The 26,633-nt window shown below is 51.0% G+C and overlaps 1 protein-coding gene across 1 annotated transcript in view; it reads right to left on the minus strand.

Moving 5' to 3' along the window:
* Nucleotides 1–26,633, minus strand: part of LOC137355658 (potassium channel subfamily T member 2-like) — a 121,357-nt gene that overhangs the window by 64,617 nt on the left and 30,107 nt on the right. The window contains exons 3-6 of the mRNA XM_068021031.1: nt 20,066–20,168; nt 7,550–7,606; nt 3,065–3,144; nt 2,315–2,453 (exon numbers count right to left, since the gene is read on the minus strand). Of these exons, the coding sequence (XP_067877132.1) occupies nt 2,315–2,453; nt 3,065–3,144; nt 7,550–7,606; nt 20,066–20,168 (379 nt within the window). The remainder of the gene's footprint in view (nt 1–2,314; nt 2,454–3,064; nt 3,145–7,549; nt 7,607–20,065; nt 20,169–26,633) is intronic.

Below are 26,633 nucleotides of genomic sequence, written 5' to 3' on the forward strand. Positions count from 1 at the left end.
TACCTATAAGAGGCAAATTTATATTCGTTCAGTGTGGACTTTTCGAGATGGGTAACAAAGATGAACCAGATAAATATGACCAGTTAGTCTCACATCATTGATAGGCAAATGCTTGAAATAAAATTTAAAAATGTTTAGAGGTGCCTGGCACAACCAGTATGAATTTGTTCAGGAAAGTTCTGTTACACAAATTTACATTGGATAAAAAACAGGAATGTCGTAAATGGGGTAAATATGAATTCTGAGGCGGTGTCTCACAGAAGGCTAGTTTAAAAAATCAGGCATGTGGTATATGAGGAAGTACAATAGTCTGAATAGAAAGCTGATTAACAGACATGATCTTTCCCAGATTGGAGATGAGGTGATGCTGACATGACCCAAGACTCAGGGCTGGGTCTGCTTCAGCACTTACTGACAACACAAAGCATAGGGATGGCAAGCTCTAAGGCATACTTTAAAAAACTATAGGAGGACAGTGACAGAATAGTTGAATGGATAGATGGTACAAGGTGACAGTATACACTTTGGGAGCTTTGGCCAGTTGGGGTGATGCTTTGATACAGAGAGTGGTTGAGGTCGAAACAAGTGAACCTTTAAAGAAAAATTGGATAATGTCAGTAAACCCTTGTATGCCAATGGGACATATTAATTTCAACAGTTGGAAACTTACCTTAGACTTAATGGGAAAAAAAACCCTCCAAGTAACTTTTAAAAACTAGCAGTCAAGATGGCTACTTACCATTTACATCTGAATCACCAGGAGATTGGACTGGAGACAAAAAGTCTCACAAGAAGCCCAGCCAAGACAATGGCTTGCTCTAAGGGATTGAATTACCTAGAATGGTTTTCATTAGCACAGCAGTCCAAGGCCATCCCCACACATTGACTTTGAATAAGCCAACCCTTTCCAAGTGTGAAATGGACATCCTGGAGCATGTAGAATCATGAATTTTAATAGAAGATTGCAGAAAAAAACTCATTAGAAACCAAGGGGTTTGAGAAGAACCATGTAACCACCTGTGTTCATCTCTGAAAAACAAGTTTTGTTATACAGACAAGCAGTAACCAAGTGGACTGTAGCTGAGAAGGCTGCTGCTTCCCTGTCTCTCTCTTTCCCCAGAAAACATCAAGTGAAAACTGTCTGCGACTGAGGGACCTCCAAGCCTACAGACTGCTACAGCCAGTGACAAAGGGGATGACAGCCAACTGCAATTCTGCCTTCAAGCAACCCTGAGTAAAGCAGGCCAAACATAGTGCACTTTGACCAGCGAGGACTTCAACAATACAGCTTCAACCGAGGACTATTGGATTTACAGACTGTATTTAAGTCCCATTTAGTCTGGACTTTAATCCAACCACCAAATCTGTTTTCCCTCCTGTAATCTATTTGTGTGTGTTGAGATTCTCGTGTGAATGTGTAGCGGTATTTTTTTAATTGGGTTTAGAGTGTTAAGTATAATAAACTTACCTCTTGTTTAAACTCAAGAAAACCTGTCTGATTGGTTCTTTTGTAATCACAGTAAAGGAAAAAGGTAAAACACTCAGAGGTGGTAAGCACAACCACTGTTTAAAAGGAATAAACCCTGTTGCAGTCAAATAAGAGGATGGGACAAGAGGGGAGCCTGAGACCCCCTCCTGACCTGGCCATAGCAATAAATATTCAAAGCACAAGGAGAGGGGGCTACAGGGAAAGAGTGTTGTTATTTTTAGCAGAAAAACACAAAATGCTGGAATTACTCAGTAAGTCTGGCAGCATCTGTGGGTAAAGACACGTTAACTCTGTTTCTCTCTCCACAGATGCTGCCAGACCTGTTGAGCATTTCCAGCACTTGCTGTTTTTATTTCAGATTTTCAGCATCTGCAGTATTTTGCATATGTATTATATTGGGCTGATTTTTGGATTGTTCTCACAAAAAGCTGGCACTGATTTTAATCGCTCCACCATTGGTGGCCATGCCTTCAGCTGCCTGGGCCCTAAGCTCTGGAAATCCCACCCTAAACCTCTCCATCTCTTACTCTCTTTCATCCTTTAAGACACTTCTTCAAACCTACCTCTTTGACCAAGCTTTTGGCTCGCTGTCAAATTTTGTTTGATTACGCTCCGGTGAAGCACCTTGGAATATTCTGCTACATTAAAGGTGCTAATTAATTACAAGTAGTTGTTGTTAGCTTCTATTGTTCTCTGGACTGCAACAGGAAGGCAGTACTGGAACAGTGCTGATTTCTGGTTTTAATATTCTGTAGTGTTAGGTTGGCTTAAATTGTATCTCCTATTTCTGAGTCTGAGGTTTTGTGGGTTCACGGCCTTCAGTACATGATCTCAGCTTCCACTACTTCCCACACTTTGGAAGGCTTGGCTGCCTCTTCGGGTGAATATTGAACATACCATGGCTCAGTTGATCGCACTCTTGCCTCTGAGTCACAAAGTTCCAGGTTCAAGTCCCACTCCAGGACTTGAGCACAAACATCAAGGCTGACATTCCACTGCAGTACTGAGGGACTGCTGCACTGTCAGGAGTGCCATCTTTCACATGAGATGTTAAACCGAGGCCCCATCTGCCCCTCAGGCGGATGTAAAAATCCCATGACACTATTTCAAAGAAGAGCAGGGGAGTTCTCCCCAGTGTCCTGGCTAATATTTATCCCTCAATCATCACAAAAACAGATTATCGGGTCACTAACACATTGTCGGAGCTTGCTGTATGCAAATTGCTGGCTGTGTTTCCTGCATTACAATTTTAACTACACTTCAAAAGTAATTCATTGTCTGCAAAGTGTTTTGAGATGTCCAGTTGTTGTGAAAAACGTGAATCTTTCTTTCTGTCTTGTTTTCCAACATTCCTCCCTCAACCAACATCAATAAAATGGAATAAATGGTCATTTACTTTATTGCTGCTTGTGGGGTCTGCTGTACAGAAAATGGCTACCAATCTCACCCACATATCAAAACTAACATCACTCTCTGTCGGGTGATCACAGGTTTTGATGTAATAAAAGGTACTTGGTAAATGCAAGCCATTCTAATCCCAAGACTCCAAGATCTTCACCTGTATGACCCCTTTACCGACAACACTTGGAGCCTCAGAGTCTCTTACCTGTAAGACCCAGAAAGGCAGCGGTCTGTTCACCCAAATGATTGGAGACCTGCAGACGGAAAGAGTGAGTTATCACATTTGTATACAGAAACAAAAACCGGACCTCCGTCTCAAACACACACAACACACAGCTCACCCGCTCAGGGGACTTTCCCCAATGTCTGAGGAACACACCTGAGTGCCCAGCATACAGTTTATTCATTTATTCAAAGAATCCTCACCCCTCCATCTCCCTCACCCTCGACCCCCTCCGTCTCCCTCACCCTCTTCTCCCTTGACCCCCAGTCTTCCTAACCCTCGAACCCCCCTTCCATCTCCCTCACCCTGGACCCCACTTCCATCTCCCTCACCCTCGACCCCCCCCCTTCCATCTCCCTCACCCCCAATCCCCCCGCCAACTTCCTCGCCCTCGACCAACAACCCCCGCCAACTTCCTCGCCCTCGACCAACCACCCCTCCATCGCCCTCGACCCCCCTCATCTCCCTCGCCCTCGACCCCCCTCATCTCCCTCGCCCTCGACCCCCGCTCCATCTCCCTCGCCCTCGATCCCCCGCTCCATCTCCCTCGCCCTCGACCCCCCCCGCCCTCGACCCCCCCCGCCATCTCCCTCGCCCTCGACCCCCCCGCCATCTCCCTCGCCCTCGACCCCCCCATCTCCCTCGACCTCGACCCCCCCTCCATCTCCCTCGCCCTCGACCCCCCCTTCCATCGCCCTCGCCCCCGACCCCCCCTTCCATCGCCCTCGCCCCCGACCCCCCCTCCATCTCCCTCGCCCCCGATCCCCCCGCCAACTTCCTCGCCCTCGACCAACAACCCCGCCAACTTCCTCGCCCTCGACCAACCACCCCTCCATCTCCCTCGGCCCCCGTCTCCCTCGCCCTCGAGCCCCCCTGTCTCCCTCGCCCTCGACCCCCCCCTCCGTCTCCCTCGCCCCCCCTCCGTCGCCCTCGCCCTCGACCCCCCCTCCATCGCCCTCGCCCCCCCTCCGTCTCCCTCGCCCTCGACCCCCCCCTCCGTCTCCCTCGCCCTCGACCCCCCCCTCCGTCTCAGTCGCCCTCGAGCCCCCCTCCGTCTCAGTCGCCCTCGAGCCCCCCTCCGTTTCCCTCACCGCGACCCCCCCTCCATCTCCCACACCCTCGACCCCCCTCCATCTCCCTCACCCTCGACCCCCCTCCATCTCCCTCACCCTCGACCCCCTCCATCTCCCTCACCCTCGACCCCCCTCCATCTCCCTCACCCTCGACCCCCCTCCATCTCCCTCACCCTCGACCCCCCTCCATCTCCCTCACCCTCGACCCCCCTCCATCTCCCTCACCCTCGACCCCCCTCCATCTCCCTCACCCTCGACCCCCCTCCATCTCCCTCACCCTCGACCCCCCTCCATCTCCCTCACCCTCGACCCCCCTCCATCTCCCTCACCCTCGACCCCCCTCCATCTCCCTCACCCTCGAACCCCCCTCCATCTCCCTCACCCTCGAACCCCCCTCCTTCTCCCTCACCCTCGAACCTCCTTCCATCTCCCTCACCCTCGAACCCTCTTCCATCTCCCTCACCCCCGACCAACAACCCCTCCATCTCCCTCACCCTCAACTTTCCCATCTCCCTTACCCTCGACCCCCTTCATCGCCCTCAACCTGACACCTGCGCCCTCTCCCTCAGCCGCGTCACCCGCTCCATCTCCCTTACCCTCGACTTCCTCACTCCCGACCTCCCCCACCCCTGACAACCTTTCCATCTCCCTGTATTTATGCATATTGCCCCAAAATATATATCCCAGTCTCTGGTAGTTGTGTTTTTAAACACTCCTCTGCTCCAGACCACTCGATATGAATCTGTGAACATCACTGCCTTAAGAGGGAAACATTCCAGAGATTAGATAGAGAGGGGGTCTGCTGCCTCTTCCTGATAACAGTCCCATCACATGTTCCAAAAACAGCATTTTCAACTCCTCGTCAGAGTCATTTACGGTAGAGGAGGAGGTCATTCAGCCCATTGAGTCCATGCCAGCTCTCTGTAGAGCAATCCAGTCAGTCCCATTCCCTCACTCTATCCCCATAGCCCTGCAAGTTTATTTCCTTCAAGTGCCCATTCAATTTCCTTTTGAAATCAATCATCGTCCCTACCTCCACCACTGTCATAGGCAGCGAGTTCCAGGTCATTACCCCTCGGTGTGTAAAAAGGTTATTCCTCACATCCCCCCCTGCATCTCTTGCCCAAAACCTTACATCTGTGTCTCCTAGTCCTAGCACCATCAGCTAATGGGAACAGTTCTTCCTTGTCTACCTTATTTAAACACATCATAATCGCGTACACCTCTATCAGATCTCCCCTCAATCTCCTTTGCTCCAATGAGAACAACCCCAGCTTTTCCAAAATAACCTTGAAGATAAAATGCTCCATCCCTGGAACCATTCTAGTAAATCTCCTCTGCACCCTCTCAAGAACCCTCACATCCTTCCTGAAGTGTGGTGACCAGAACTGGATGCAGTATTTCAGCTGGGGCCTAACCAGTGCTTTATAAAGCTTCAGCACAACTTCCCTGCTTTTGTGCTCAATGCCTGTATTTATGAAGCCCAAGATCCCATCTGCTTTACTAACCACTCAGTATATCCATCTTCAAAGATCAATGCACATGCACCCCCAGGACCCTCTGCCGCTGCACAATCTTTACAACTGTGCCATTGAGTATATGTTGCCTCTCCCCATTCCTTCTGCATTATTAAATTCTCTATTAAATTCCATCTGTTACTTTCACTGTCCATTCTGCCAGCCTATCTATGTCCTGTTGCAGTCGATTTGTATCATCCTCACTGTTTGTCTCCAAGATTGGTATCATCTGCAAATTTTGAAATTTGACTCTGTATTCTAATATCGTAGTCATTATATATATAAAAAACAAAGTGACTCCTAACAACGCAGCGGGCCGCTGACATCATCAGAGTGCTCCAAGCTGCGCACGTGCGTAAATGGTCTCCTGCATTCAGTGAGATGCTGCGCATGCACAGGAAAACGTCATCGTGTAATGCCAACGTCATCAAGCAGCTGAATGAGGCACTTTGAGGCTGGAGCTCGATCCCTACTACTCGTTATCCCTGCTCGCTTCCCCCCACTCAGATACTCTCTCCCGCCCCACTGGCCGCTCTCTCCTCTCGGCGCAGGGCCTCCATGCTTTCTCCCCGTCCCCCCTCCTCCCCACTGGCCACTTGCCCGCCACAGCCGCTCGCTCAAGACTGGCTGACTGTTCCCCACTTCTCGCTTCCCGCACCCCCACTCCGTTCCAACCGCTCACTCCCCGCCCCCACCACCTGCAGGCTGTAGGCCACGCCACTTTCCTCCACTCGCTCCTATGTTGCCCCGTCACCCCTCGCAGCCCGCCTTGCTTGTTCGGGCGATGCGCGGAGAACAATCAAACATGGGAGCGAGTGGCCGAGAGGAGGGAAGTGGTGCGGCCTGGTGCCAGCATCTGGAGTAGGTGGGGTGGGGGGGGGGGGGAAGCGAGGAGTGAGTGGCCAGAGAGCGGGGTGGCGGGGGTGGGAAGCCAGGAGCGGAGAACAATCGGCTTGGGGGGGGCGGGGGTGGGAGAGCAGTGGCGAGGTCTGGAGCAAGCGGCTGAGGGCGGGGGGAAAACGGCAAGGCTGTAGTGAGTGCTTAGGAGAAGGCAGTGGGGAGCCAGTGGAGAGAAGACGGGCGCAGGAGGGTCCGATAGAGGGGATTTTTGGGTTGACGTTCCTCTGTGATAAATTGAGTAGTGCCATCTTTAATCCTGGCAACTGCCTGAACTTTGCCAACAGTGACATTTCAGTGGAAGAGGCTGCATTTGCGCATGTTCTAGTACTACACCACCTAGTGGTTGTGTTGTCAGCAAACGCAGCCATATAATGAAGAAGTGGTCCAAGCACTGACCCTTGGGGAACACCACTGTCTACCATCCTCCAGCCTGAAAAACAACCATTTACCACGACCACTGGTTTCTGTCCTTAAACCAATTTTTTATCCAAGCTGACACTGACCCTCCTATTCCATGAGCTTCAATTTTGTCAACTAGCCTTTTATGTGATACCTTATTCAAACACTTCCTTAAAATCCCGAGAAACAACATCGCATTCCCTTCATCAACCTTCTCTGTTACATCATGAAAAAATTCGATTAGTTAAGCATGATTTGCCTTTTACAAATCCGTGCTGGCTATCCTTAATTAACTCAAACCTCTCCAAGTGCCTTTTGATTTTTCTTCCTGATTACTGTTTCTAAAACCTTACCCACCACTGATGCTAGACTGACTGGCCGGCAGTTACTAGGACCATCCTTACACTCACTCCATAAAGTGTAGTGGCTCATTCTGCTGTGTATGACATGCAGAAGAAATTCCCTTCCTGGCTAACATTAACAGCAATAAAATCAAGAGCACTCCACAATGACTTCTTGAACACTGACAAACAGGAGAGACACTCACCAATCAAAGGTCACTGATTCCAGATGTACAGAGTGGTTTAATTTGGGACAGTTCCAGCTGTGAACAAACATTGAAGCAGATCATCATGTGGTACTCAGGAGAGTGACTGCAGCCCACTGCAAACTACAGCAGGAGTATGTGGGGGCAATTCGCATCCTATTTCCCTTTACCCATGGCCCTTGGTAGTCTGGCTCCATCTGTCTCTGGAGCTGTCTGTTTATGGCTCGCTGACTGTGGTGAGACTCAGTGCCAGAACATTCCATCAAAAAAGGACAAGGGAATCCAATTGACTGTCAGAGCGATCAACAAGAACATAGTAAGAAAATGTCCCTCTCAAAATATAAGAATTGGCCCATAGGAATTTCATTTTCCAATAGAGAACTGCCTTCAACAATCAGGAGGTAAGGATGGGAAAATCACAGACACAGACCAACATCCCAGCACCGTGTGGGGGAGATCAGAGACACAGACCCACATCCCATCACCGTGTGGGGGAATCACAGACTCAGACCCACATCCCATCACCGTGTGGGGGAATCACAGACTCAGACCCACATCCCATCACCGTGTGGGGGAATCACAGACTCAGACCCACATCCCATCACCGTGTGGGGGAATCACAGACTCAGACCCACATCCCATCACCGTGTGGGGGAATCACAGACACAGACCCACATCCCATCATGTGGGGGAATCACAGACACAGACCCACATCCCATAACCGTGTGGGAGGAAGCACAGACTCAGACCGACATCCCATCACCATGTGGGGGAATCACAGACACAGACCCACATCCCATCACCGTGTGGAGGAATCACCGACTCAGACCCACATCCCATCACTGTGTGGGGGAATCACAGACTCAGACCCACATCCCATCAAAGTGTGGAGGGATCACAGACTCAGACCCACATCCCATCACCGTGTGGGGGAATCACAGACACAGACCCACATCCCATCACCGTGTGGGGGAATCACATACACAAACCCACATCCCATCACCGTGTGGGGGAATCACAGACACAGACCCACATCCCATCACCGTGTGGGGGAATCACAGACTCAGACCCACATCCCATCACCATGTGGAGGAATCACAGACTCAGACCCACATCCCATCAAAGTGTGGAGGGAATCACAGACACAGACCCACATCCCATCACCGTGTGGGGGAATCACAGACTCAGACCCACGTCCCATCACCGTGTGGGGGAATCACAGACACAGACCCACATCCCATCACCGTGTGGGGGAATCACAGACTCAGACCCACGTCCCATCACCGTGTGGGGGAATCACAGACACAGACCCACATCCCATCACCGTGTGGGGGAATCACAGACTCAGACCCACATCCCATCACCGTGTGGGGGAATCACAGACACAGACCCACATCCCATCACCGTGTGGAGGAATCACAGACTCAGACCCACATCCCATCACCGTGTGGGGGAATCACAGACTCAGACCCACATCCCATCACTGTATGGGAGAAATCACAGACACTGACCCACATCCCATCACCGTGTGGAGGAATCACAGACACTGACCCACATCCCATCACCGTGTGGAGGAATCACAGACTCAGACCCACATCCCATCACCGTGTGGGGGAATCACAGACTCAGACCCACATCCCATCACCGTGTGGAGGAATCACAGACTCAGACCCACATCCCATCACCGTGTGGGGGAATCACAGACTCAGACCCACATCCCATCAAAGTGTGGAGGGATCACAGACACAGACCCACATCCCATCACCGTGTGGGGGAATCACAGACACAGACCCACATCCCATCACCGTGTGGGGGAATCACAGACACAGACCCACATCCCATCAAAGTGAGGAGGAATCACAGACACTGACCCACGTCCCATCACCGTGTGGGGGAATCACAGACACTGACCCACATCCCATCACCGTGTGGAGGAATCACAGACACTGACCCACGTCCCATCACCGTGTGGGGGAATCACAGACACTGACCCACATCCCATCACCGTGTGGAGGAATCACAGACACTGACCCACATCCCATCACCGTGTGGGAGAAATCACAGACACTGACCCACATCCCATCACCGTATGGGGGAATCACAGACACTGACCCACGTCCCATCACCGTGTGGGGGAATCACAGACACTGACCCACGTCCCATCACCGTGTGGAGGAATCACAGACACTGACCCACATCCCATCACCGTGTGGGGGAATCACAGACACTGACCCACGTCCCAGCACCGTGTGGGGGAATCACAGACTCAGACCCACATCCCATCACCGTGTGGAGGAATCACAGACACAGACCCACATCCCATCATGTGGGGGAATCACAGACACAGACTCACATCCCATCATGTGGGGGAATCACAGACACAGACCCACATCCCATCAAATTGTGGAGGAATCACAGACTCAGACCCACATCCCATCACCGTGTGGGGGAATCACAGACTCAGACCCACATCCCATCACCGTGTGGGAGAATCACAGACACAGACCCACATCCCATCACCGTGTGGGAGGAAGCACAGACTCAGACCCACATCCCATCATGTGGGGGAATCACAGACACAGACCCACATCCCATCACCATGTGGGGGAATCACAGACACAGACCCACATCCCATCACCGTGTGGAGGAATCACAGACTCAGACCCACATCCCATCACCATGTGGGGGAATCACAGACTCAGACCCACATCCCATCAAAGTGTGGAGGGATCACAGACACAGACCCACATCCCATCACCGTGTGGGGGAATCACAGACACAGACACACATCCCATCACCGTGTGGGGGAATCACAGACACAGACCCACATCCCATCAAAGTGTGGAGGGATCACAGACACAGACCCACATCCCATCACCGTGTGGAGGAATCACAGACCCACATCCCATCACCGTGTGGGGGAATCACAGACACAGACACACATCCCATCACCGTGTGGGGGAATCACAGACACAGACCCACATCCCATCAAAGTGTGGAGGGATCACAGACACAGACCCACATCCCATCACCGTGTGGAGGAATCACAGACCCACATCCCATCACTGTATGGGAGAAATCACAGACACTGACCCACATCCCATCACCGTGTGGAGGAATCACAGACACTGACCCACGTCCCATCACCGTGTGGGGGAATCACAGACACAGACCCACATCCCATCACCATGTGGGAGAAATCACAGACACTGACCCACATCCCATCACCGTGTGGGGGAATCACAGACACTGACCCACATCCCATCACCGTGTGGAGGAATCACAGACACTGACCCACATCCCATCACCATGTGGGGGAATCACAGACACAGACCCACATCCCATCACCATGTGGGGGAATCACAGACACAGACCCACATCCCATCACCGTGTGGAGGAATCACAGACTCAGACCCACATCCCATCACCATGTGGGGGAATCACAGACTCAGACCCACATCCCATCAAAGTGTGGAGGGATCACAGACACAGACCCACATCCCATCACCGTGTGGAGGAATCACAGACTCAGACCCACATCCCATCACCATGTGGGGGAATCACAGACTCAGACCCACATCCCATCACCGTGTGGGGGAATCACAGACACAGACACACATCCCATCACCGTGTGGGGGAATCACAGACACAGACCCACATCCCATCAAAGTGTGGAGGGAATCACAGACACAGACCCACATCCCATCACCGTGTGGGGGAATCACAGACTCAGACCCACATCCCATCACTGTATGGGAGAAATCACAGACACTGACCCACATCCCATCACCGTGTGGAGGAATCACAGACACTGACCCACGTCCCATCACCGTGTGGGGGAACCACAGACACTGACCCACATCCCATCACCGTGTGGAGGAATCACAGACACTGACCCACATCCCATCACCATGTGGGAGAAATCACAGACACTGACCCACATCCCATCACCATGTGGGAGAAATCACAGACACTGACCCACATCCCATCACCATGTGGGAGAAATCACAGACACTGACCCACATCCCATCACCGTGTGGGGGAATCACAGACACTGACCCACGTCCCAGCACCGTGTGGGGGAGATCAGAGACACAGACCCACATCCCATCACCGTGTGGAGGAATCACAGACACAGACTCACATCCCATCATGTGGGGGAATCACAGACACAGACCCACATCCCATCAAAGTGTGGAGGGATCACAGACACAGACCCACATCCCATCACCGTGTGGGGGAATCACAGACACAGACCCACATCCCATCACCGTGTGGGAGGAAGCACAGACTCAGACCCACATCCCATCACCATGTGGGGGAATCACAGACACTGACCCACATCCCATCACCGTGTGGAGGAATCACAGACACAGACCCACATCCCATCACCGTGTAGAGGAATCACAGACACAGACCCACATCCCATCACCGTGTGGAGGAATCACAGACACAGACCCACATCCCATCACCGTGTAGAGGAATCACAGACACTGACCCACATCCCATCACCGTGTGGAGGAATCACAGACACAGATCCACATCCCATCACCGTGTGGGGGAATCACAGACTCAGACCCACATCCCATCACCATGTGGGGGAATCACAGACACAGACCCACATCCCATCACCGTGTGGGGGAATCACAGACTCAGACCCACATTCCATCAAAGTGTGGAGGGATCACAGACACAGACCCACATCCCATCACCATGTGGGGGAATCACAGACACAGACCCACATCCCATCACCGTGTGGGGGAATCACAGACACAGACCCACATCCCATCAAAGTGTGGAGGGATCACAGACACTGACCCACGTCCCATCACCGTGTGGGGGAATCACAGACACTGACCCACATCCCATCACCGTGTGGGAGAAATCACAGACACTGACCCACGTCCCATCACCGTGTGGAGGAATCACAGACACTGACCCACATCCCATCACCGTGTGGGAGAAATCACAGACACTGACCCACATCCCATCACCGTGTGGGGGAATCACAGACACTGACCCACATCCCATCACCGTGTGGGAGAAATCACAGACACTGACCCACATCCCATCACCGTGTGGAGGAATCACAGACACAGACCCACATCCCATCACCGTGTGGAGGAATCACAGACACTGACCCACATCCCATCACCGTGTGGAGGAATCACAGACACTGACCCACATCCCATCACCGTGTGGGAGAAATCACAGACACTGACCCACATCCCATCACCGTGTGGGGGAATCACAGACACTGACCCACGTCCCATCACCGTGTGGGGGAATCACAGACACTGACCCACATCCCATCACTGTATGGGAGAAATCACAGACACTGACCCACATCCCATCACCGTGTGGGGGAATCACAGACACTGACCCACGTCCCAGCACCGTGTGGGGGAGATCAGAGACACAGACCCACATCCCATCACCGTGTGGAGGAATCACAGACACAGACTCACATCCCATCATGTGGGGGAATCACAGACACAGACCCACATCCCATCACCGTGTGGGGGAATCACAGACACAGACCCACATCCCATCACCGTGTGGGGGTATCACAGACACAGACCCACATCCCATCATGTGGGGGAATCACAGACACAGACCCACATCCCATCACCGTGTGGGGGAATCACAGACTCAGACCCACATCCCATCACCATGTGGGGGAATCACAGACACAGACCCACATCCCATCACCGTGTGGAGGAATCACAGACTCAGACCCACATCCCATCACCATGTGGGGGAATCACAGACTCAGACCCACATCCCATCAAAGTGTGGAGGGATCACAGACACAGACCCACATCCCATCACCGTATGGGGGAATCACAGACACTGACCCACGTCCCATCACCGTGTGGGGGAATCACAGACACTGACCCACGTCCCATCACCGTGTGGAGGAATCACAGACACTGACCCACATCCCATCACCGTGTGGGGGAATCACAGACACTGACCCACGTCCCAGCACCGTGTGGGGGAATCACAGACTCAGACCCACATCCCATCACCGTGTGGAGGAATCACAGACACAGACCCACATCCCATCATGTGGGGGAATCACAGACACAGACCCACATCCCATCACCGTGTGGAGGAATCACAGACACAGACCCACATCCCATCACCGTGTGGGGGAATCACAGACTCAGACCCACATCCCATCACCGTGTGGGGGAATCACAGACACAGACCCACATCCCATCATGTGGGGGAATCACAGACACAGACCCACATCCCATCATGTGGGGGAATCACAGACACAGACCCACATCCCATCACCGTGTGGGGGAATCACAGACTCAGACCCACATCCCATCACCGTGTGGGAGAATCACAGACACAGACCCACATCCCATCACCGTGTGGGAGGAAGCACAGACTCAGACCCACATCCCATCATGTGGGGGAATCACAGACACAGACCCACATCCCATCACCATGTGGGGGAATCACAGACACAGACCCACATCCCATCACCGTGTGGAGGAATCACAGACTCAGACCCACATCCCATCACCGTGTAGAGGAATCACAGACACTGACCCACATCCCATCATGTGGGGGAATCACAGACACAGACCCACATCCCATCACCGTGTGGAGGAATCACAGACTCAGACCCACATCCCATCACCGTGTGGAGGAATCACAGACTCAGACCCACATCCCATCACCATGTGGGGGAATCACAGACTCAGACCCACATCCCATCAAAGTGTGGAGGGATCACAGACACAGACCCACATCCCATCACCATGTGGGGGAATCACAGACTCAGACCCACATCCCATCACCGTGTGGGGGAATCACAGACACAGACACACATCCCATCACCGTGTGGGGGAATCACAGACACAGACCCACATCCCATCACCGTGTGGGGGAATCACAGACTCAGACCCACATCCCATAACTGTATGGGAGAAATCACAGACACTGACCCACGTCCCATCACCGTGTGGGGGAATCACAGACACTGACCCACATCCCATCACCGTGTGGAGGAATCACAGACACTGACCCACATCCCATCACCATGTGGGAGAAATCACAGACACTGACCCACGTCCCAGCACCGTGTGGGGGAGATCAGAGACACAGACCCACATCCCATCACCGTGTGGAGGAATCACAGACACAGACTCACATCCCATCATGTGGGGGAATCAAAGACACAGACCCACATCCCATTACCGTGTGGGAGGAAGCACAGACTCAGACCCACATCCCATCACCATGTGGGGGAATCACAGACACAGACCCACATCCCATCACCGTGTGGAGGAATCACAGACACAGACCCACATCCCATCATGTGGGGGAATCAAAGACACAGACCCACATCCCATCACCGTGTGGGAGGAAGCACAGACTCAGACCCACATCCCATCACCATGTGGGGGAATCACAGACACAGACCCACATCCCATCACCGTGTGGAGGAATCACAGACTCAGACCCACATCCCATCACCGTGTGGGGGAATCACAGACTCAGACCCACATCCCATCACCGTGTGGGAGGAAGCACAGACTCAGACCCACATCCCATCACCATGTGGGGGAATCACAGACACAGACCCACATCCCATCACCGTGTGGGAGGAAGCACAGACTCAGACCCACATCCCATCACCATGTGGGGGAATCACAGACACAGACCCACATCCCATCACCGTGTGGAGGAATCACAGACACAGACCCACATCCCATCACCGTGTGGGGGAATCACAGACTCAGACCCACATCCCATCAAAGTGTGGAGGGATCACAGACACTGACCCACATCCCATCACCGTGTGGAGGAATCACAGACACAGACCCACATCCCATCACCGTGTAGAGGAATCACAGACACTGACCCACATCCCATCACCGTGTGGAGGAATCACAGACACAGACCCACATCCCATCAAAGTGTGGAGGGATCACAGACACAGACCCACATCCCATCACCGTGTGGAGGAATCACAGACACAGACCCACATCCCATCACCGTGTAGAGGAATCACAGACACAGACCCACATCCCATCACCGTGTAGAGGAATCACAGACACAGACCCACATCCCATCACCGTGTAGAGGAATCACAGACACAGACCCACATCCCATCACCGTGTAGAGGAATCACAGACACAGACCCACATCCCATCACCGTGTAGAGGAATCACAGACACAGACCCACATCCCATCACCGTGTAGAGGAATCACAGACACTGACCCACATCCCATCACCGTGTGGAGGAATCACAGACACAGATCCACATCCCATCACCATGTGGGGGAATCACAGACACTGACCCACATCCCATCACCGTGTGGGGGAATCACAGACTCAGACCCACATTCCATCAAAGTGTGGAGGGATCACAGACACTGACCCACATCCCATCACCGTGTGGGGGAATCACAGACACAGACCCACATCCCATCAAAGTGTGGAGGGATCACAGACACTGACCCACGTCCCATCACCGTGTGGGGGAATCACAGACACAGACCCACATCCCATCACCGTGTGGGGGAATCACAGACACAGACCCACATCCCATCAAAGTGTGGAGGGATCACAGACACAGACCCACATCCCATCACCGTGTGGGGGAATCACAGACACTGACCCACATCCCATCACCGTGTGGGAGAAATCACAGACACTGACCCACATCCCATCACTGTATGGGAGAAATCACAGACACTGACCCACATCCCATCACCGTGTGGGGGAATCACAGACACTGACCCACGTCCCATCACCGTGTGGGGGAATCACAGACACTGACCCACGTCCCATCACCGTGTGGAGGAATCACAGACACTGACCCATATCCCATCACCGTGTGGGGGAATCACAGACACTGACCCACGTCCCAGCACCGTGTGGGGGAGATCAGAGACACAGACCCACGTCCCATCACCGTGTGGAGGAATCACAGACACAGACTCACATCCCATCATGTGGGGGAATCACAGACACAGACTCACATCCCATCACCGTGTGGGGGAATCACAGACACAGACCCACATCCCATCAAAGTGTGGAGGGATCACAGACACAGACCCACATCCCATCACCGTGTGGGGGAATCACAGATTCAGACCCACATCCCATCACCGTGTGGGGGAATCACAGATTCAGACCCACATCCCATCACCGTGTGGGGGAATCACAGACACAGACCCACATCCCATCATGTGGGGGAATCACAGACACAGACCCACATCCCATCACCGTGTGGGAGAATCACAGACTCAGACCCACATCCCATCACCATGTGGGGGAATCACAGACACAGACCCACATCCCATCAAAGTGTGGAGGGATCACAGACACTGACCCACGTCACATCACCATGTGGGGGAATCACAGACACAGACCCACATCCCATCACCGTGTGGGGGAATCACAGACACAGACCCACATCCCATCACCGTGTGGAGGAATCACAGACACTGACCCACGTCCCATCACCGTGTGGGGGAATCACAGACACTGACCCACGTCCCATCACCGTGTGGGGGAATCACAGACACTGACCCACATCCCATCACTGTATGGGAGAAATCACAGACACTGACCCACATCCCATCACCGTGTGGGGGAATCACAGACACTGACCCACGTCCCATCACCGTGTGGAGAAATCACAGACACACCCACATCCCATCACCGTGTGGAGGAATCACAGACACTGACCCACATCCCATCACCGTGTGGAGGAATCACAGACACTGACCCACATCCCATCACCATGTGGGGGAATCACAGACACTGACCCACATCCCATCACCATGTGGGGGAATCACAGACACAGACCCACATCCCATCACCGTGTGGAGGAATCACAGACACAGACCCACATCCCATCACCATGTGGGGGAATCACAGACACTGACCCACATCCCATCACCATGTGGAGAAATCACAGACACACCCACATCCCATCACCGTGTGGAGGAATCACAGACACTGACCCACATTCCATCACCGTGTGGAGGAATCACAGACACAGATCCACGTCCCATCACCGTGTGGAGGAATCACAGACACTGACCCACATCCCATCACCGTGTGGAGGAATCACAGACTCAGATCCACATCCCATCACCGTGTGGGGGAATCACAGACTCAGACCCACATCCCATCACCGTGTGGGGGAATCACAGACTCAGACCCACATCCCATCACCGTGTGGAGGAATCACAGACACAGATCCACATCCCATCACCGTGTGGAGGAATCACAGACACAGATCCACGTCCCATCACCGTGTGGAGGAATCACAGACACTGACCCACATCCCATCACCATGTGGAGAAATCACAGACACACCCACATCCCATCACCGTGTGGAGGAATCACAGACACTGACCCACATTCCATCACCGTGTGGAGGAATCACAGACACAGATCCACGTCCCATCACCGTGTGGAGGAATCACAGACACAGACCCACATCCAATCACCGTGTGGAGGAATCACAGACTCAGATCCACATCCCATCACCGTGTGGGGGAATCACAGACTCAGACCCACATCCCATCACCGTGTGGAGGAATCACAGATCCACATCCCATCACCGTGTGGGGGAATCACAGACACAGACCCACATCCCATCACCATGTGGGAGAAATCACAGACACTGACCCACATCCCATCACCGTGTGGAGGAATCACAGACACTGACCCACGTCCCATCACCGTGTGGGGGAATCACAGACACTGACCCACATCCCATCACCGTGTGGGGGAATCACAGACACAGACCCACATCCCATCAAAGTGTGGAGGGATCACAGACACAGACCCACATCCCATCACCGTGTGGGGGAATCACAGACTCAGACCCACATCCCATCACTGTATGGGAGAAATCACAGACACTGACCCACGTCCCATCACCGTGTGGGGGAATCACAGACACCGACCCACGTCCCATCACCGTGTGGGGGAATCACAGACACAGACCCACATCCCATCACCGTGTGGAGGAATCACAGACACTGACCCACGTCCCATCACCGTGTGGGGGAATCACAGACTCAGACCCACATCCCATCACCGTGTGGAGGAATCACAGACACTGACCCACATCCCATCACCATGTGGGGGAATCACAGACACTGACCCACATCCCATCACCATGTGGGGGAATCACAGACACAGACCCACATCCCATCACCGTGTGGAGGAATCACAGACACAGACCCACATCCCATCACCATGTGGGGGAATCACAGACACTGACCCACATCCCATCACCATGTGGAGAAATCACAGACACACCCACATCCCATCACCGTGTGGAGGAATCACAGACACTGACCCACATTCCATCACCGTGTGGAGGAATCACAGACACAGATCCACATCCCATCACCGTGTGGGGGAATCACAGACACTGACCCACATCCCATCACCGTGTGGAGGAATCACAGACACAGATCCACATCCCATCACCGTGTGGAGGAATCACAGACACTGACCCACGTCCCATCACCGTGTGGAGGAGTCACAGACACACCCACATCCCATCACCGTGTGGAGGAATCACAGACACTGACCCACATTCCATCACCGTGTGGAGGAGTCACAGACACACCCACATCCCATCACCGTGTGGGGGAATCACAGACACAGACCCACATCCCATCACCGTGTGGAGGAATCACAGACTCAGATCCACATCCCATCACCGTGTGGGGGAATCACAGACTCAGACCCACATCCCATCACCGTGTGGAGGAATCACAGACACAGATCCACATCCCATCACCGTGTGGAGGAATCACAGACTCAGACCCACGTCCCATCACCATGTGGGGGAATCACAGACTCAGACCCACGTCCCATCACCATGTGGGGGAATCACAGACTCAGACCCGCATCCCATCACCGTGTGGGGGAATCACAGACACTGACCCACGTCCCATCACCATGTGGGGGAATTACAGACTCAGACCCACGTCCCATCACCGTGTGGAGGAATCACAGACTCAGACCCACGTCCCATCACCATGTGGGGGAATCACAGACTCAGACCCACGTCCCATCACCATGTGGGGGAATCACAGACTCAGACCCACATCCCATCACCGTGTGTAGGAATCACAGACACTGACCCACGCCCCATCACCATGTGGGGGAATCACAGACTCAGACCCACATCCCATCACCGTGTGTAGGAATCACAGACACTGACCCACGTCCCATCACCATGTGGGGGAATCACAGACCCACATCCCATCACCATGTGGGGGAAATCACAGACTCAGACCCACATCCCATCACCATGTGGGGGAATCACAGACCCACATCCCATCACCATGTGGGGGAAATCACAGACTCAGACCCACGTCCCATCACCGTGCATCGTAGTGTCTAAAAACATGAACTGGTCTTTTCTCGTTTGGATTCAGATCAACCCAATTGTTTTTATTTCTGTGAGGATTCTCTTGTACTGATGCACTGAAAAGTTCAGAGCTACTCACCAGCCCCCTCTGCCCTCACGGGGGTCATCCAGCAGGACTCGGATTATGTAAATCATACAGCTTAGTAACTTGAGAGAGAATTTAAACAGTCTGACTCTCAGACCTGCAACAAAGAAAAGCATCAACAGATCACTGCAAGCACACATCAAATATATACCACTTCCTGCTTAAAGCCCCACCTTCTACCCCATGCCCCCATCTCCACCTCATTCCCACCCCCCCCCACCAATCTCCATCCTGCCTCCACCCTCCCCATGCCCCAGTCTCCATCCTCAACCTCACCTGTGGCAGACTCTGCAGAGTCTGCTATCCTGCCAGTATCACTGCTCCACTTCTTGCATTCCTTCCCAGCCTCCGCTTTTTATGGGGAATCTGTAAACAGTGTGGATTCTGACTGGGGCACAGTGTCTTGGCAATCATTTTCCACATATGTCTAGACAATAAGTGTCAGCATGGTATTTGACCATCCTTGGCCTCAAGAGCCAAGCCCCTTCCCGTCCTCTCCTAGTGCCCCCACATTCAGCAAGCGTGACTGGACCTGGAGTGAGAATCCTGGCTCACTGAAGCCAATCACAGTCAAATCAACTAACTGCGCACAGATTGATCACAATTTGGAACCTCCTTTGTCTGTTGGGCTCAGTACCACAGTGGGCAGTGCCCTTACCCCACTAGGATACAGGGAACACCCAAGCATCGTATTGGCAGTGATTGGATGCTTGGACAGGTAGGTGAGTGCAACTTTCCATTCCTTCAGCTTGAATTATTAACTAATTCACTAAAAAAAAAGATTGTACTGAGATGGCAGGGCTGGTGGTGTGCTCCAACTGCAACATGTGAGAATCTGTGGAAAGCACTGCAATTCCGGACAACCATGTCTGCAATAAGTGTCTGCAGCTTATACGGCTTCAGCTCAGAATTGCTGAACTTGAGACTGAGTTGCAGACACTGCAGAGGATCAGGAAGGGGGAGAGTTACCTGGACACTTTGTTCCAGGAGGCAGTCACCCCCCTTAGAGTAGGGAAAACATTCGAGATGGCCACTGGTCAGGGATAGGAGGGTGTGACTGCGAGTGAGGCAGGCAGGGGGAATCAGCATGTAGTGATGGAGGAGCCTCAACCTCTGACTTTGTCCAACAGATACGAGGTCCTTGCTACCTGTGTGGATGAAGAGAGGACTGCAGGGTGGATGAGTGGACTGACCATGGCACCATGGTGAAAGATGTCATTCCAGTGGGGGGAGTGAAGAGGAATGTGGTAGCGATTGGAGACAGTGTCGTCAGGGGGATAGATACAGTTCTCTGTAGCCATGACCAGGAGCTTCGACCACTGTGTTGCTTGCCTGGTGCCAGGGTTAAGGACATCTTCGCGCAGCTGGAGAGGATCCTGGAGTTGGAGGGGGAGGATCCAGTTATTGTGGTCCATGTGGGAACCAATGTCATAGGTAGAACCAGAAATGATGTTCTGCTTAGAGCATTTGAGGAGTTCGGGTCCAAATTAAAACACAGAACATCAAAGGTAATCATCTCCGAATTGTTACCTGAGCCACACACAAATTGGCACAAGGTCAAGCAGATTAGAGAACTAAATGCATGGTTCAAAGAGTGGTGTGGGAAGAAGGGGTTTCGATTCTTGGGCACTGGCATCGGTACTCAGGGAACAGGGAGCTATTCCATTGGGATGGGCTTCACTTGAACCAGTGAACCAGTGTCCTGGTCAATCGCATAACTAGGGCTGTGGACAGGGCTTTAAAACAACACGCGGTGGGGGGAGAGTTTGGGTAAAGGGAAATTTAGAAATCCAAAGGGAGAGGTTAGGGCATCGGAGCAGGATAGTGATGTGGGTAAATGCCAACAGAATGGGACAGGAAGGGTCAGAAAGTTTAACAAAAATTGCACATTGGCATATAAAATTATTGCAGGGAATAGGGGTAAAAAAATGAAGTTCCTTTATCTGAATGCATGAAGCATCTGTAATAAGATAGATGAATGAGTGGCACGAATAGAAGTAAATGATCTAGATCTAATTGCCATTACCAAGACATGGTTACAAGGAGATCAAGATTGGGAAATAAATATTCCAGGGTACACAATATTTCGGACAGACAGACAGAATGGCAAAGGAGGAGGGGTAGCCCTGATAGTAAAGGATGGCATAAAGACATTAATAAGAAGGAATCTGGCCTCAGAAGATCATGAAAAAGAATCCATTTGGGTGAAAATTAGGAATAGCAGGAGTCAGAAAACACTGGTGTGAGTAATTTACAGGTCCCCTAACAGCAGTTATATTATTGGACAGAACATTAAATGGGAAATTATTGGAGCATGTGAAAAAGGTAATGCATTAGTTGTACAAAGAACAAAGAAAATTACAGCACAGGAACAGGCCCTTCGGCCCTCCAAGCCTACGCCGATCCAAATCCTCTATCTAAACCTGTCGCCTATTTTCTAAGGGTCTGTATCTCGTTACTTCCTGCCCATTCATGTATCTGTCTAGATACATCTTAAAAGACGCTATCATGCCCGCGTCTACCACCTCCGCTGGCAGTGCGTTCCAGGCACCCACCACCCTCTGCGTAAAGAACTTTCCACGCATATCCCCCCTAAACTTTTCCCCTTTCACTTTGAACTCGTGTCCCCTTGTAATTGAATCCCCCACTCTGGGGAAAAAGCTTCTTGCTATCCACCCTGTCTATACCTCTCATGATTTTGTACACCTCAATCAGGTCCCCCCTCAACCTCCGTCTTTCTAATGAAAATAATCCTAATCTACTCAACCTCTCTTCATAGCTAGCGCCCTCCATACCAGGCAACATCCTGGTGAACCTCCTCTGCACCCTCTCCAAAGCATGCACATCCTTTTGGTAATGTGGCGACCAGAACTGCACGCAGTATTCCAAATGTGGCCGAACCAAAGTCCTATACAACTGTAACATGACCTGCCAACTCTTGTACTCAATACCCCGTCCGATGAAGGAAAGCATGCCGTATGCCTTCTTGACCACTCTATTTACCTGCGTTGCCACCTTCAGGGAACAATGGACCTGAACACCCAAATCTCTCTGTACATCAATTGTCCCCAGGACTTTTCCATTTACTGTATAGTTCACTCTTGAATTGGATCTTCCAAAATGCATCACCTCGCATTTGCCCTGATTGAACTCCATCTGCCATTTCTCTGCCCAACTCTCCAGTCTATCTATATTCTGCTGTATTCTCTGACAGTCCCCTTCACTATCTGCTACTCCACCAATCTTAGTGTCGTCTGCAAACTTGCTAATCAGCCCACCTATACTTTCCTCCAAATCATTTATGTATATCACAAACAACAGTGGTCCCAGCACGGATCCCTGTGGAACACCACTGGTCACACGTCTCCATTTTGAGAAACTCCCTTCCACTGCTACTCTCTGTCTCCTGTTGCCCAGTCAGTTCTTTATCCATCTAGCTAGTACACCTTGGACTCCATGCGACTTCACTTTCTCCATCAGCCTACCATGGGGAACCTTATCAAACACCTGAATGAAGTCCATGTATACGACATCTACAGCCCCTTCCCTCATCAATCAACTTTGTCACTTCCTCAAAGAATTCTATTAAGTTGGTAAGACATGACCTTCCCTGCACAAAACCATGTTGCCTATCACTGATAAGCCCATTTTCTTCCAAATGGGAATAGATCCTATCCCTCAGTATCTTCTCCAGCAGCTTCCCTACCACTGACGTCAGGCTCACCGGTCTATAATTACCTGGATTATCCCTGCTATCCTTCTTAAACAAGGGGACAACATTAGCAATTCTCCAGTCCTCCAGGACCTCACCCGTGTTTAAGGATGTTGCAAAGATATCTGTTAAGGCCCCAACTATTTCCTCTCTCGCTTCCCACAGTATCCTGGGATAGATCCCATCCGGACCTGGGGACTTGTCCACCTTAATGCCCTTTAGAATACCCAACACTTCCTCCCTCCTTATGCCGACTTGACCTAGAGTAATCAAACATCTGTCCCTAACCTCAACATCCGTCATGTCCCTCTCCTCGGTGAATACCGATGCAAAGTACTCGTTTAGAATCTCACCCATTTTCTCTGACTCCACGCATAACTTTCCTCCTTTGTCCTTGAGTGGGCCAATCCTTTCTCTAGTTACCCTCTTGCTCCTTATATATGAATAAAAGGCTTTGGGATTTTCCTTAACCCTGTTTGCTAAAGATATTTCATGACCTCTTTTAGCCCTCTTAATTCCTCATTTCAGATTGGTCCGACATTCCCGATATTCTTTCAAAGCTTCGTCTTTCTTCAGCCGCCTAGACCTTATGTATGCTTCCTTTTTCCTCTTAGCTAGCCTCACAATTTCACCTGTCATCCATGGTTCCCTAATCTTGCCATTTCTACCCCTCATTTTCACAGGAACATGTGGGGGAGTTTAATCTGCATATTGACTGGGACAATCAAATTGGCAACAGTGGTCTAGAAGATGAATTTGTAGAATGCTATCCTGACAGTTTCTTGGAGCAATATGTTGTAGAACTGACTAGGGATAAAGTTATCTTAGATCTCGTACTGTGTAAAGAAGCAGGGTTAATCAGCAATGTCATAGTAAAAGATCCACTGGGAAAGAGTGGTCATAATACCATTGAAATTCATATTAAGTTTTAAAGTGACACATTTCATCACAAACTTAAACAAAGCCAATTACGAAGGTATGAAGGGATAACTGGCTAAGGTTAATTGGGTAAATAGACTGGAAGATATGGCAGTAAATGAACAGTGGGAAACATTTAAAGAAACAATTCAAAGGGTTCAACAAAAGTACATTCCATACAAAGCAAAAACCCATCCGTGGCTCACTCAGGAAGCTAAGGAAAATATTAGACTAAAATAAGAGGCTTACAATATTGCAAAAAACCGTTGCAAGTCTGAGGAATGGCAGTGTTTTAGAAACCAGAAAAGGGCCACCAAAAAGTTGATAAAAAGGGAAAAAACAGAATGAGAGTAAACTAGCCAGCAATATAAAAACAGATTGTAAGAGCTTAAGTATTAAAGGAAGAGAGTAGCTAAAGTAGACATTGGTCCCTTAGAGGCAGGGACAGGAGAAATCATCATGGGGAATGAGGAAATAGCAGAGGTATTGAACAAGTATTTTGTGTCTGTCTTCACAGTAGAAGACACAAGTTCCATACCAGAAATAGGCAGTAACCTAGGGGCTAAAGAGTGAGGAAATTAACGATATTGATATCAGCTGAGTAAAGGTATTGGAGAAACGTGAGGAACTAAAATCTGACAAGTCCCCAGGACCAGATGGCCTACACCCTAGGGCTCTAAAAGAGACAGCTGCAGAGATAGTGGATGTGCTGGCTGATTTTCCAGAATTCCTTCAATTCAGGAATGGTTCTGTCAGATTGGAAGTTGGCAAATGTTATGTTGCTTTTCAAGAAAGGAGGTAGAGAGAAAACAGGAAACTACAGGCCAGTTAGCCTATCAGTCATTGAGAAGATGCTAGAAACTATTATTAAAGAAGTCTTAACATTGCACTTGGAACAGCATAGTATGATTTGAATAAGTCCGCAAGGTTTTACTAAAGGGAGATCCTGTTTGACAAATTTATTAGTTTTTGAGGATGAACTAATAGGATAGATATAGGGGAACCAGTAGATGTAGCATACCTGGATTTTCAAAAGGCATTTGATAAGGTGCCACATAAAAGATTAATAGGCAAGATAAAGGCTCATGGTGTTGGGGGTAATATATTAGCGTGGACAGAGGATTCGTTATCAGACAGGAAGCAGAGAATGGGCATAAATGGGGCATTTTCAAGTTGGCAGGCAGTGAATAGTGGGGTGCCACAAGGATCAGTGTTGGGGCCTCAGCTATTTACACCCTATAGTAATGACTTGGATGACGAGACGGAGAGTAATCTATCTAAGTTTGCTGATGATACAAAGCTCGGTGGAAAAGTAAGCTGCAGGGAGGATGTAGAGAGGCCGTAAAGAGAAACAGACAGGTTAAGTGAGTGGGCAACGAGATCACAAATGGAGTATAATGTAGCGAAATGTGAAGTTGTTCACTGGTCGCAAAAGTAGAAAAGCAGATTTTTCTTTTAAGTTGTGAAACTGGTAAGTGTTGATGTTCAGAGAGACTTGGGGGAACTCGTACAGGGAACACACAAAGTTAACACGCAGGTGCAGCAGGCTATTAGGAAGGCAAATGGCATGTTGGCCTTTATTGCAAGGGGATTGGAGTACAGAAATAAAGAAGTCTTACTAAAATTGTACAGGGCTTTGGTGAGACCGCACCTGGAATACTGTGTGCAGTTTTGGTCTCCACATTTAAGAAATAATATACTTGCACTGGAGGCAGTGCAGCGAAGATTTACTAACTCGGTCCCTGGGATGAGAGGGTTGTCCTATGATGAGAGGCTGAGTAAATTGGGCCGATATTCTCTGGAGTTTAGAAGAATGAGAGGCGATTTAATTGAGACATACAAGATTCTGAAAGGGCTTGATAGGGTAGAAGCTGAGAGATTGTTCCCTCTGGTCAGGGAATCTAGAACACAGGGACACAGTCTCAGGATAAG

Source organism: Heterodontus francisci, chromosome 43 (genome assembly GCF_036365525.1).
Source record: "Heterodontus francisci isolate sHetFra1 chromosome 43, sHetFra1.hap1, whole genome shotgun sequence".
NCBI lineage: Eukaryota > Metazoa > Chordata > Chondrichthyes > Heterodontiformes > Heterodontidae > Heterodontus > Heterodontus francisci.